The 14006-nt window shown below is 49.8% G+C and overlaps 1 protein-coding gene across 4 annotated transcripts; it reads left to right on the forward strand.

The window, feature by feature from the left end:
- The first annotated feature begins 136 nt into the window (after positions 1 to 136).
- On the forward strand, positions 137 to 13254 carry Rmnd5b (required for meiotic nuclear division 5 homolog B). 4 transcript variants are annotated; one of them, XM_052757951.1, is made up of 10 exons: positions 137 to 438; positions 6797 to 6943; positions 8191 to 8336; positions 8456 to 8596; positions 9493 to 9593; positions 9735 to 9901; positions 11016 to 11181; positions 12337 to 12439; positions 12533 to 12687; positions 12770 to 13254. In XM_052757951.1, exons 1-10 carry the CDS (start codon positions 258 to 260, stop codon positions 12831 to 12833), a joined length of 1371 nt encoding a protein of 456 aa, XP_052613911.1. In that variant the 5' UTR covers positions 137 to 257; the 3' UTR covers positions 12834 to 13254. The 4 variants fall into 4 exon arrangements, with proteins under 4 accessions (XP_052613911.1, XP_052613910.1, XP_052613912.1 ...); XM_052757950.1 differs by having other exon boundaries at positions 12337 to 12687; XM_052757953.1 differs by having other exon boundaries at positions 332 to 438; positions 6793 to 6943; positions 12337 to 12687.
- Positions 13255 to 14006: the final 752 nt, after the last annotated feature.

The following is a 14006-nucleotide window of genomic DNA, read 5'->3' on the forward strand; positions in this document are numbered from 1 at the left end:
CTAAGACTTCCGGTAGAAACCCGGGACCACCCTCCGGTGGTTCCGGACGGCGGAAACCGAGGTTCGCTCGGGGTCCCAGGGAAGCGGCGCCCGGGCGCTGCGCAGGCGCTGACTGCCGCCTGGCTCCCGCGGGCGATTCCATTCCGCACTCTGGGCAAAGGCACGGGCTAGACGGACAGTCTCCCCACGCTCCCCGACAACGCGCATGGGCGAGCCCGGACCCACCCGAGGGGCAACCGCCGCGACTTCCGGTTCCGATGACAGCGGCGCCGGAAGCCGGCTGGGCTGCAGGACTAGGTGACAGCCGCCCGGCTCCGGGTCCCGGGGTGCGGGGCGCCCCGACCAAAGCCCGGAGCAGTCGTCGGCCACACCTTCCAAGGGCTGGTGGAGTCGCCCCGACTCAGACGTCCCATCTTAGTGCACCCGACTGGGTCAGAGGTAACCAGCTGCGGGCGGTGGAGTCCTGCCTGGGCACTGCAGGAGGGTCTCTGGAAGAATGAGTAGGAGTTTGCCAGTCTTTTGCACCAAAATGCGGGTGAAGTCCGGGTCGTGGAAGTTCCCTAGGGTAAATGGTGGAGTTTCCCGTCCTTTCAGTTTTAGGTGAAGAGATTACGATTTGAAACTTTTTAGTATTAATAGAGATATGATTTGTTTGAGGGTAAAGTATAGGGCATTAGATGTTGTGGTCTGAAAAGATGACACTTGTGTCGAGACCTAAATAAGGAGCCAGCTATGGAAAAACGTGAAGAGAGAGTGTTCCAGGCAGAGGGTGGAAGCAAACTAAACTGGATGTACGCTGGAACAGAAAGGCCGGTGGTGGTAGAGTATGGCGAGTGAGGGGGGGTGAGTGATTAGAATGAGGAGTTTGTTTGGATAAAGCGCTGGTTGTTTGTTTTGTTGTTGTCTTTCCTAAGTAGACCAGGCTGGCCACGAACTCACAAAGATGCACCTGCTTCTGCCAAGTGCTGGGGGGATTAAAGTCATGCACCACCACACCCAAACTCAGATTTATTGATTGATCAATTGATTTATTTAGAGACAGTGTTACGCCACACAGCCTTGGCTGTTCTGAATTCACTCTGCAAACCAGGCTGGCCTCGAACTCACAGAGATCTACCTGCCTCCGTGTCCTGAGTGCTGGAATTAAAGGTGTAAGCCATTACACCCAACAGATTTTTAATTTTTTTTTGTTTTCATTTTTAAGTGTATGGGTGTGGTTTTGCCTGTATGTGTGTCTGTGCAACACATGAATGCAGTGTCGGAAGAGAGCTTCAGGGCCTCTGGAACTGGAGTTAAAAGGAGGTTGTTGGCGCCATGTGGGTGCTGGGAACTGAACCTAAGTCCTCTGCAAGAGCAACAAGTGCTCCTTGACACTGAGCATCTCCCTAGCCCCTGTAGCAGGAATTTTTAACATTTCCTTCATATCTTCTGCTCACTGGGAGCTTTTGATTCAAGCCTTAGCGAAAGGCTAGGAAATGCAGGTACTGTTGAAACAGTTAGGGCTTACTCAGTCCTGTGGTGGCCCCGGTCCCGGAGAGCATGAAACTAGTCTCCAGGCTTTGCTTAGCTGGTAGTCCCATGGGGGAGACACATGTGAAGAATCAGTCAGAAGGATTCAGATCTGTGTGGGACTGACACATTAGGTTTGTGATGCAGAAAAGGAGGCTGCCCAAGGGAGCTGGCTCAGTGAGGAAAAGCCTGAGTCGGATCCCTAGAACTTAGTGTAAAGAGGTGGATGTAACCGGGCTGGTAGCACACGCCTTTAATCCAACAGGTGTGACAAGCACCTTACCAATGAAGCCGTCTCCTCAGCCCAGTCCTCGGCTTTTTAATTCTTTTGTTGTTGTTGTGGGGAGCAGGGTGCACGTTCCCACTATGTAGCCCAGGCTGGCCAGGAACTAACCATGATTGGTCTGCCTCTTCTTCCCCATTACTAAAATTAAAGGTGTATACCACCAACACCTGGCTTTCTTCAGCTTTAAGATTTATGTATTTATTTATTATTGGGAACTGGGCCTGAATGCCATGGCACACATTTGTCAGAGGAGAGCTTTGTGGCATCCTTCCTCTTTCCACCCGTGGTTCCCATGTGGTTCCATGGATCATATTTAGATCACCAGGCTGGGTGGCAAGCTCCTTACCTACTGAGCCATTTGCTTGGCCCATCCTCAGCTCTTTTTCATAGGTTCATGGCTTCCCTCCGATGGTGGTTCTAGTCTCAGTTGGTATCTGGCAGGGCCAGACGTTTGACCATGATGAGGTCCTGTCCTTGAGCGTGTTAATCTGTGATAAATGTGGCTCTGGTATCAAGACCCTCTTGGAAGCTGGTGGTTTGCGTTCACTCCAGTTTAATTTCCTGTTTGTTGTCACAACTGATGGGCCCTATGAGTTCATCCCAGCCATACACACATATGCACACACAGCCCGCTTTCCTTTCCTGCGAGGCCAGCGGCCTGCTTTGCTGGTCCTTTTGTGCAAAGTCCTTAAGGAGAGGGCCTCAGCCTGGAGCCAGATAGCAGGCTTCCTTCTGTTCCCACTCCTCCACGCCCCAGCTGTGTGGCCTTGGGATGTTTATTTTATCTTTCCCTGTCTCGTTTTCTCAGCTGCAAAGTGGGTCTAATAACCATACCTACCTCATAGTGTTGTGAGAATTAAGTGAATGAGTTAATGGATGAAGTCATTGGAGCAGAGCCTAGCACATAACGAGCCTCTGGGAATGTTATTACCAAGGAAAATAATTGTATCATTTTAAATGGGAGTCCCTGTTATATTTTACCTATAATATCTTATAACTGTCCAGTTTGGTTTTGGGGGTGTGACATCTCTGAACACTATGATTACAAATTTTAGGGTATAGGATATTATCAGCCAAGGCCCAGCGCTTTCCTGTCATTTGTCCCCATCAGTAAGTGGGGCTGAGATGGTCAAGCCGAGATGGCTGGTGCTTGGGGGACTAGGAGAGTGGAGGAAGTGGGAAGATCCCAGGGTCACCATGGACACTGGCTTCTTGTGACACCATTGTTTTGAGAGAGTGGCTAGCTGGCTACATTGACTCCTTTGGAGGGACACATAACTCAGTCCTCTTATTTCTAGTCTGTGTGGGCACAGAAGATCTACTCTGTTGCCAACATTCTGAGGATTATCTGTGTACTCCATGTTGAAGGCTCCTTAAAAGGGAGTACAGTGGTGAATGACTGTAATCCCAGCACCTGAGAGACAGAGGCAAGTGGATCTCTGAATTCCAGAACAGCCAGGACTACTTAGAGAAACCCTGTCTTGAGAAAAAAAAAAAAAAAAAAAAAAAGCGGGGAGGAGCAGAGTGGGGAGGGTTAGGAGGAGCCCACATGAGGCGGTGGAGTCAGGAGTCAGCCGTGGGGCGAGGGGGGGGGGGGCTCAATGTTGCTTGCTATACAAGCATAAGGACCTGAGTTTGAATTCCCAGAACCCCTGTAAAGGCAGGCATGGTAGAGGATAACTAATCCCCGGCATTCCATTTCTACGGGAGGCAGAACTGTCACTAAAAGCTCTCAAACCAGTTAGCCTGGATTACGCAGCGGTGAACAACAGAGAAACCATGTTTCAAACAAGGTGAGGACTGACACCCAAGGCTGTCCTCTGATCTCCATGTCCACATGTGCCTGTGCTCAGACACATGCATACATGTAATACACATCACACATAAATCCCTCCCTCCTCCCTCGATCCTTTTCCATGCACAATTGAGCAAGAAAGCATCTGTGTGGCAGGGAGGCAGGCCCTCAGTCCTCATCACTCAGTGTTCAGGACTAAGGGTACAGAGTGAGAGTGGAGGGAGGCAGGTAGGTGAGGCTCGGGCCAGATGCCTGTGACAACTGGGAGGTTGGGCTGGAGGACTCAACCAGGGAGAGGCCACATCATGTTCCAGGGCCTGAAGCTGTGAGAGCAAGGGTTCTAGCTGTCCAGATCCAAGGAGCTGTCAGGAGTCGAGCAGCAGGGGAGGCCCATCCAGCCTGCACAGTTGGTGGTTATTCCTGAAGCTGCACTTGGAATTAACAGCCATTCCAGAACTGCCTTCATGGCTTATCCTCCTACGGTACATGAAAAACCAATTCCACTGTGAACATATGAATTACATGCAGTGTGAGTCTAGGTGGTTCTGCCATAGAGACTGCTGAGAACCCACTGAGGCCCAGTCTTCTGATTAAGAAAGGAACTGAGCTGGGCGGTGGTGGTGCACGCCTTCAATCCCAGCACTCAGGAGGCAGAGGCAGGCGGATCTCTGAGTTCCAGGCCAGCCTGGTCTACAGAGCGAGTTCCAGGACAGGCTCCGAAGATACACAGAGAAACCCTGTTTTGAAAAAAAAAAAAAAAAAGAAAGAAAAGAAAAAAGAAAGAAAAGAGGGTTTGTCAGAGGATCAGTCCCTGAAGTGCCCTTTAGGACTTGAATTTGACACCCAGAACCCTGTAAAAAATAAAAAAAATATGCCAGTTGTTGGGGCCGGAGAAATGGCTCAGCAGCTAAGAGCGCTGGCTGTATTTCTAGAAGGCCCAGGTTTGATTTCCCAGCATCTACAAGGTAGCTCCTAACTATCTGTGAGGGGATCCAGTGCCCTCTTCTGGATTCTGCGGGCACTGCACATACATGGTACACATGGCGTTTTTCTGTTGGCTTGGTGGCTGCACCTGAATCTACTGATATTTTAACTACTGCCTGTGTCCGGTAGTCAGCACCCCACAGCTCAGACTGTGGCCTGGGGAGGATTTCCGGTCCCGCTGGCACCGGCTCTGCCACCAAATGTAGGGTTTTTTTTTTTTTTTTTTTTTTTTTTTTAAATGCTAGACAGACTCGTTTATAGGGTTTTTTTTTTTTTTTTTTTTTTTTTTTTTTAGATTTATTTATTACATATACAGTGTTCTGTCTGCATGTATCCCTGCAGGCCAGATGAGGGCACCAGATGTCATTACAGATGGTTGTGAGCCACCATGTGGTTGCTGGGAATTGAACTCGGGACCTCTGGAAGAGCAGTCAGTGCTCTTAACCCCTGAGCCATCTCTCCAGCCCCCCAAATGTAGGTTTTAACTAAGCCTATCATTGTATTTACCAATAAAGACTCAGGAGTCAGATGTGGGGGTGAAAACCTGCTAGATCAGAGAATCCAGAAGCAACCAGCTGACCTTCCTTTTTGGCGGGAGACTCAGCAAGAGAGTGTCTCTCCACTTGTCCCAAACCAAAAAAAGACCTTGAATCTCTAAGTCCTTCCCTACTCCTTCCTGTGAGTCTATCCATATTCCTAATTCCTCTGTCCTCTCTATAGGTAATTCCTGTCACTGGCTCCAGCCCCAGATCCAAGATTAATTTTATTAACACAGTCTTGCAGTTTCACAGTGCGATCAAATATCCTGCAACACATATGTATGTACATGAAGCAAAACACCCATACACATAAAATAATAAGGCAATTTGCCTGGCAGTGGTGGCACACGCCTTTAATCCCAGCACTCAGGAGGCAGAGGCAGGCAGATCTCTGAGTTTGAGGCCAGCCTGGTCTACAAAGCGAGTTCTAGGACAGCCAGAGCTACACAGAGAAACCCTGTCTCTTGAGGGGAAAAATGTCATTTAAAGAAATGATAGGTATGGTGGTTCATGCTTGTAATCTCAGCACTAGGGAGCTGGAAACCAGAGGATCCCCGAGGCTCACTGGCCAGCCAGTCTGACCCAACTGATGAGCTCCAGGTTAGTGAGAGACCCACTCTAAAAAGAAGTAGACAGGGGCTGGAGAGATGGCTCAGAGGTTAAGAGCACTGACTGCTCTTGCAGAGGTCAGGAGTTCAATTCCCAGCAACCACATGGTGGCTCACAACCATCTGTAATGATCTGGTGCCCTCTTCTGACCTGCAGTCATACATGCTGTATACACAATAAATAAATAAATCTTTAAAAAAAAAAAAAAAAAAAAGAAGTAGACAGCATTTTTGTGGATGATACTCAAGGTTACTCCGTACATTAAAAAGGGATGGTTGTAGCCGGGTGGTGGCGCATGCCTTTAATCCCAGCACTTGGGAGGCAGAGGCAGGTGGATCTCTGTGAGTTCGAGGCCAGCCTGGGCTACAGAGTGAGTTCCAGGAAAGGCTCCAAAGCTACATAGAGAAACCCTGTCTCAAAAAAACACCCCCCGCAAAAGGGGTGGATGGCTGTAGAGAAGCTTCAGTAGTCATGGGCTGTCGCTGCTCTTTCCGAGGACCAGTTTGGGTTCTAGCACCCATATGGAGTAGCTGTCTAGCTCCAAGAGATTCGAAGCCCATTTCTGATCTCCTCTGACACCCACATGCACACACATAAGTAATAATCTTTTAAAGAGTTGTGTATTGGGCTGAATGACTGGTGGTAGCACATGCTTTTAATCCCAGCACTTGGGAGGCAGATCTCTGTGAGTTCAAGGCCAGTTGGTCTACAAATCGAGGAGTTCCAGAAACCCTATCTCAAAAAAACAAAAAGTGTGTGTTGTGGGGGGTGGGTGGGCAGGACAAAGATAACAGGGCAAAAAGTTCAAGACAGTAATTTTCTTTGTTTTGTTTTTCAAGACAGGGTTTCTCTGTGTAACAGTCCTGACTGTCCTGGAACTTGCTTTGTAGACCAGGCTAGCCTCGAACTCTAGCCTTCGTCATCCTCTGGACACCTCAGCGAGGATGGCTGGGAAGCACTATGTTTAGCAGGGGACTGATGTGTTATTCAGGAAGGGTGAGAGGGACCAGAAGCAATGCTGTGGGGGTCCCCACACACACACATTGGCCTGACCCCGTTGACTTCACTAGGCAGAGGCCACCATGGAACAGTGTGCATGCGTGGAGAGGGAGCTCGACAAAGTCCTGCACAAGTTCCTGACCTACGGGCAACACTGCGAGCAGAGTCTGGAGGAGCTGCTGCACTACGTGGGTCAGCTGAGGACTGAGCTGGCCAGTGCCGGTAGGGCCACCCCTAGGGTCATGTAGCCCTAGGCTACTGACTGGGTGGGAGTCTTGGACATGCATCTCTAGGCTTTCTTGAAGGTGGCAAAGGAAGCCTCAGCTCGTTCAGAAAACCTAACAGAAATGACTAATTTACCTGAAATTACTAACATTGACATTTTGTTTTCAACTAACTTTTATTTACCTTTTTGGGGGGAGTGGGGGAGGGGGTGATGTTCTCAGGGTTTATTTCTATTGTAGCATTTTTCAGCACCTTATACCTTCTAAGGCTGACTGATATCTTATTGTATGCATGTATGGTATTCTGTATCCATTAGCAGATGGACATTGGGTTGTTTCTACCTCTTGGCTATCTTGAAGAATGTTAGGAAGAGTGTTCACACACGGCTTTTTGTGGACACATTCCCATTTCTTCTAGAAGTAGAATCACTGGGTTCAGAGTAATTCTGAGTTTAACCTGACAGTCCACAGGAAAGCCTGCAGTACAGCCAATACACAATAGAGCACACAGGAGCCAAGTCAGCATTCACAGCAACGTAGAATTTTACAGCTGAGAAAATGGTATCACCAAGGTCCTGGCTTGTGGGCTAGACAGATGCTACCATGCCTGACTACCTGAGTTTAATCCCTGGGACCCTCATGATGGAAGCTGAGAACCCACTCATGAAAGTTGTCTTCTGACCTCCAGGGTACATCATGGCACATATGTGTCATGTTCTCCCACTCCCCACCCCCATGCAATTAACTAAATACATTTTTTGTTTGTTTGAGACAAGGTCTCTCTAGATAGCCCTGGCTGTCCTGGAACTCAACTCTGTAGACCAGGCTGGCCTTGAACTCACACAAATTCACCTGTCTCTGCCTCCTGAGTGCTGAGTTTAAAGGTGTGTACCACTAACACCAGGCTAAAATCTTAAAAAAACAAAACAACACATCCTGTCTTGTTACACTTAGCCACTTCCAAGTCTCACATTAGAAAGTGGCTGGTAATCCCAGCACTCTTGAACCAGAGGCAGGAGGATCTCTGTGAGTTCAAGGCCAGCCTGGTCTACAGAGCGAGTTCCAGGACAGCCAGAGGTACATAGTGAGAACAAAGAAAGTAGCTGACTAGACAGGAAGTAGTTCAACTCTGGCGTGCAGGGCTGTCTTCTGGGCCACCACACTGGCATGTAGGAGGAAGCAGACAGTCTGCTGCAGAAGCAGGTGCTTAGGCCCTGCGTCCTGACCAGTCTGCTGTCTCCACAGCTCTCCAGGGGACCCCTCTCTCAGCCACCCTCTCCCTTGTAATGTCCCAGTGCTGTCGGAAGATCAAAGACACAGTCCAGAAACTGGCGTCAGACCACAAGGACATTCACAGCAGCGTCTCCCGAGTGGGCAAAGCCATTGACAGGGTGAGTGTGTGGGTGGCACAGGGTTGGTGGGTGGGAACACTCCAGCGCTAGCTAATGTGTGCTGGCTTGGCAGCAACAGTGTGAGCGCCCGAGTCACAGATCCATCTCTTCTCTGTTAGAACTTTGACTCTGAGATCTGCGGTGTAGTCTCGGATGCCGTGTGGGACTCCCGTGAGAAGCAGCAGCAGATCCTGCAGATGGCCATTGTGGAGCACCTGTACCAGCAAGGCATGCTCAGCGTAGCTGAGGAGTTGTGCCAGGTAATGCTGGCCTTGGGAGCACAGGGACACTTACATCTCTCCTCTGTTTGAGATGAGATGGTTTTGCTTGTGTAACCCATCCTGGCCTCACTGTTAGCCTCTTGCCTCAGCCCCCTAAATCCTGGGGTTATGGGTATGCACACCACCATACCCAGCCAATTGCATCATCTGCTAGTCTTCTATCCCGACCCTGACATTCTTGACTATTTTTGTTTTGTTGTTGAGAAACGCCTGGAACTCAGAGATCCTCCTGCCTCTCTCCATGCTGATACCACACCGTCTCTTGTGTTTCTGAGCTAAAGTCTGGCTATACAGCCGAAGCTGGCCTCCAGCTGGTCCTTCTCCCCCTTTCTCTCAAGGGCTGGGACTGCAGGTGTGCATGGCCCCCCCATGGCCTAGTCACTGACATTCTATTGATTTTAGAAAGGAATTTGGTCCTCCTACCACAAAATAGGAGGTAGATCTAAGGGTATCTGATAAAAAACAAAGTTACTGATTTCTAGTTAGAATTGGTTGCCTGCCAGGGCATGGAGCCAAGGCTTGCTCTCCTTTTTTATTAAGGGGATTAAACAAAATGGCAAATAGCACTAGTTAGGTGTTAAACACACTGGGAATGGAAGGAGACTGCCTTAATGTAATCAGGTAGATTAAAAGTCATTTTCTCACTCTGCCGTTCAGTGCCAGGCCTGGGGACTTTCTGCAGTAGAGGGAAAGGCCCTTCACTGTGGCTGACCATGATGGTGCTTAGCCTCAGCAAACTGGACACTGAACAGGGGCTCATGCTACTGGCAGACCACAATTCCTCTGGTAAACATTGCCTTTCTTCAGCTAACCTTTGGCTGACGAAGTTTTACTATGGGCAGAATTTTGGGGACACTATCTTCTATCTTCCCTAGGAATCAACATTGAATGTGGACCTGGACTTCAAGCAGCCCTTCTTGGAGTTGAATCGGATCTTGGAAGCTCTACATGAGCAAGACCTGGGACCTGCACTGGAGTAAGGGTGCCCACATGGAGCTTGTGGTCCTCTCACCTGATATGCCTGTCTTATGCCAGCCCTGCCTTAGGAATCCACATTGTCCTTTACGGCCCTCTGTAGCCACCACCCACTGCACTACACTGTGTTCTCTCTCCCCAGATGGGCTGTATCCCATCGGCAGCGCCTGCTGGAGCTCAACAGCTCACTGGAGTTCAAGCTGCACCGGCTGCACTTTATCCGCCTTCTAGCTGGTGGCCCTGAGAAGCAGCTGGAGGCCCTCAGCTATGCCCGGCACTTCCAGCCCTTTGCTCGGCTGCACCAGAGAGGTAAGTGCCCAAGGTGCTGGGGGATAGGGGTTAGGCTCTCCAGCCAGTGTCTGGACATGTCAGGTAGTCTGTCATTGTACCCACAAACAGTTCTGTTTACCAGAAAGATGGCTCCCCACAATTCAGAAACTTTTGATCCTTTTGCCTCTAAAGTGAAGTCCAAATCAGAGGCAGAGCTAAGGCAGGAAGACCACTTTAGTCTCAGAGTTTAGGCTAGCATGGCAATAGCAGGACCCTGACTCAAGAATTAAAGACCACAGATAGAAACACAAGAATATTAAAAAATAAAAATCACTGGTTATTAGCCGAGCAGTGGTGGCGCACGCCTTTAATCCCAGCACTCGGGAGGCAGAGCCAGGCGATCTCTGTGAGTTCGAGGCCAGCCTGGTCTCCAAAGCGAGTTCCAGGAAAGGTGCAAAGCTACACAGAGAAATCGTCTCAGAAAACCAAAAAAAAAAAAAAAAAAAAAAAAAAAAATCACTGGTTATTGGTGGTGCACACCTTTACCCCAACACTTGGGAGGCAGAGGCAAGCATATCTCTGTGAGTTCAAGGCCAGCCTGGTCTACAGAGCAATTTTCAGGATAGCCAGGGCTACACAGAGAAACCCTGTCTTGTGGGTTGGGGAAGAGAAAAAGAAATAAAACACAATAAATAGAACACAAAAGCAGTGATTTTATTTTCTGTGGTACTGGGGATGGAACCAGACTTTATCAATACTGCTTTACTACTGACAGCTGTTATACTACTGAGCCACCTCCACCCATAGACAGTTTTAGTTCCTCCTGCCTCCTGAAAGTTTCAAACCAAACCTAGATTTGCTGTTAAAAGGGAGAAGTCGGGCATAGTGGTGTATGCCTTTAATCCTGCACACGGATGCAGTTTGAGATCAGCCTTGTCTATATAGAGACCTGTCTCAAAAAAAGCGGGGGAGGGATTAGAGTTGGTGAGTGGAAACATTCTCTGCCAAGCAGAGACTTTTGATGCAGTCAGAAAGCTGGAGACAGCTTCACTGTCCTACCTGCTGCCTCCATGTTGGCAGCAGCCCTGCGGCTCCTTAGGGTATGGCCCAGAGCCTCTGCCTTCCCTGAACTGCCATCCTATTATCTTTGTAGAGATCCAGGTGATGATGGGCAGCCTGGTGTACCTGCGGCTGGGCTTGGAGAAGTCACCCTACTGCCACCTCCTAGACAACAGCCACTGGGCGGAGATCTGTGAGACCTTTACTCGGGATGCATGTTCCCTGCTGGGGCTTTCAGTGGAGTCCCCACTTAGTGTCAGGTACAACCCAGCCTCCTCAACACAAAGGCACAGGCAGGGAGGACAACTGTGCTGACCCTGCTGTGTGCTTTCACAAACCTAAGCTGGCTGAGCATCCTCCCAGGAGACAGACACTGCTTGTTTTTTATGGTTAGACAGGGCCCACCTCTCCTGCACGTTAGGTAACCTTGGGAAACTACACCACCCTCTCAATAACCCAGCCATCCTCACAACCTCACCAAAACATCACCTCCCTACGTGGAGACTGGGGTGCTAAGTAACATGCTTGATTTATCTACAGTGGTCTCTGCTCACTCCATAACAGGGCCAAGTTAGAAGTCCCGTTAACCCAGTTAACAGATAAGACGGAGGTTTGCCATGAGCTAACTTGCAGGGTTTCACAGGAACAAAGAGCACCTAGACTGGCCCCAGAAAGACTGCACCAGTGGACAGTTGTCATATTGCAGAGAACAGGCTGCACTCACCTGTGCTGTTGCTGTGGACTTGTCACAACAGCATTTCCCAGCAAGGTCACCACTGCCCCGAGAGGAGCTATTGGGGAGGGTTCCTGTCTGTGGGCTCCCTGCTACCCATCATCTTGAGATAGAATGCATTTATAGATGTCTTTGCTGGCCGACTCTGACTGGGTACCATGGTAACAGAGTTGGTTAGACTACAGGCAGGCTCTGGCCCTGTCAACTGAGCACTGTCCCCATCAGGAGCTTTCCACCGTCTTGGACAAGCACTTCATCTTTTCTATACTGACCTTTCCAAATTTTGGGATACATTAGAGCAGATATGGAACTGAATAAACCTGGCTATGTATGTGGCTCTCTAGGAGCAGTCTGGGAGAAGAGATGGCTCAGGGGGTTAAGAGTACTTGCTGCTTTTGCTTTGGACCTGAGTTTGGTTCCCAGCACCCACAGGGTGGCTCACAGCTCTCATTAGCTACAGCTCTAGGGGATTTGACACTCTTCTGGCCCAAGCATGCACATGGTCCACATACACACACGTAAGCACACACTTGTACTCGTAAGTTAAATTAAGTGATTCAAGGACCAGTCTGACTTGACACCACTTTAGAACCTTGTCTCCGGCCCTACTTGGGACGGTGTGCGGGTTCTTTGTCTGCTGCTGCCTGTGACCCCAGCTGCTTCCGCCTCTGCTGTCCCTCAGCTTTGCCTCTGGCTGTGTGGCGCTGCCAGTGCTGATGAACATCAAAGCTGTCATCGAACAGAGGCAGTGCACTGGCGTGTGGAGTCACAAGGATGAGCTGCCGGTAAGGCCTGGCTGGGAGGGACCCCCAGAGGCAGGTGCTGGGGTACACCGCTCAGACAGGAAGTGGCACTCAGCCTTTTGCTGGCCTCCTCAGATTGAGATCGAGTTGGGCATGAAGTGCTGGTATCACTCCGTGTTTGCATGTCCCATCCTGCGACAGCAGACCTCAGATTCCAACCCTCCCATCAAGCTCATCTGTGGCCATGTCATCTCCCGAGATGCACTCAACAAGCTCATCAATGGAGGAAAGTGAGTTCCCCCTGCCTGGCTTCACCCTAGCCTGGCATTCTTGGCCTGCCCTGAGATGTTCTTCCTTTGCCTTTCCTTGCAGGCTCAAGTGTCCCTACTGTCCTATGGAGCAGAATCCAGCAGATGGGAAACGGATCATATTCTGATTGCAAGGAGCCTTTTGCTGGAAGGTGTTAATCCACCCATGGGCCTTGGTCTGCCGTGGTGGAGGGACTGGCTTCAGTGGATTGTGATGCCTCTCAGACCAGCACTACCAAGAGGCCTGGCCTGCCCAGGCAGAGGCCAAGGAAGGCCGTGAACCAGCCTACACTTCTTGGCTGCAAGGGGGACTGGTGCTGTGTTCCTGCTGTCTTCCTGTTTACACTTGCCCCTGACTGAGCAGCAAAGGCTTGGGCTATCAAAAGCAGACATCTTTCTATTCCTGCCCTCAAACCAGGGGGGTCCAGCTGTGGTCCACCTCCTACTGTACAGCCAACTGTATGTATCTATTCTCTACTGTAAATAGCCCGTTAGAACTGGATGCGGTTTTGTAACTTTGAACAAATATATTCACAGCCCTTCTCCTTACTGCTGGTCAAGTTTGAGCTTCACTGACAAATGACTGTTTGCTGCATAAGGTACTGGGCATGGCCTGACGTTAGCACTACCATCTAGCACCTGTGGTTAGAGGGAAACCTGGATGGAAGACCTGGGCAGGGTGCTTTCCCATATAAACATATAACTGTAAGGGACACAGGAAGAAGAAAGCTTATAGTTCCAACCAGCTCTGGACCTTAAGCCCAAATCCACCTGATTATCCCAGGGTGCTTTAACTAGGTTGCTGTGTCCTGATCCTGTGTGGGGCTTTTTATAGGAAGGAACCTTAAGTTTAAAATGCTTCCAAGTCTTATCAAGTCAGAGCACCTGAGGTCTTTGTGTGTGGGTGTTTTGCCTGTATGTATGTCTGTACACCATGTGTCTGGTGCCCTTAAGAGGCCAGAAGAGGAGTTTAGTTTTCTGGAACTGGAATTACAGACAGGTGTGAACCACCATGTGGGTGTTGGGAACCCAGGGCCTCTGGAAAAGCAGCCAGTGCTCTTAACTGCTGAGCCATCTCTCCAGCCTCCGGGCCTGGGCTGTGTATTTAGCTTCATTTCCTATTGAAAATTTACTGTGTGGGTGGGCAAACTAATTTTACAGATACATAAGGCTATTGGGAACACCCCTGACCCAGGGACCACAGGCTTCTATGAGGTAGAGCCTGGGCCCTGCTGCCTCATCTCTAAGACCCCACCTGTCCTGGAGTGGGAACTGAAGACTTGGGTGGGCCGTAGACAGCA

Source organism: Peromyscus californicus, unplaced genomic scaffold (assembly GCF_007827085.1).
Source record: "Peromyscus californicus insignis strain IS unplaced genomic scaffold, ASM782708v3 Scaffold_3__1_contigs__length_106647218, whole genome shotgun sequence".
Lineage (NCBI taxonomy): Eukaryota > Metazoa > Chordata > Mammalia > Rodentia > Cricetidae > Peromyscus > Peromyscus californicus.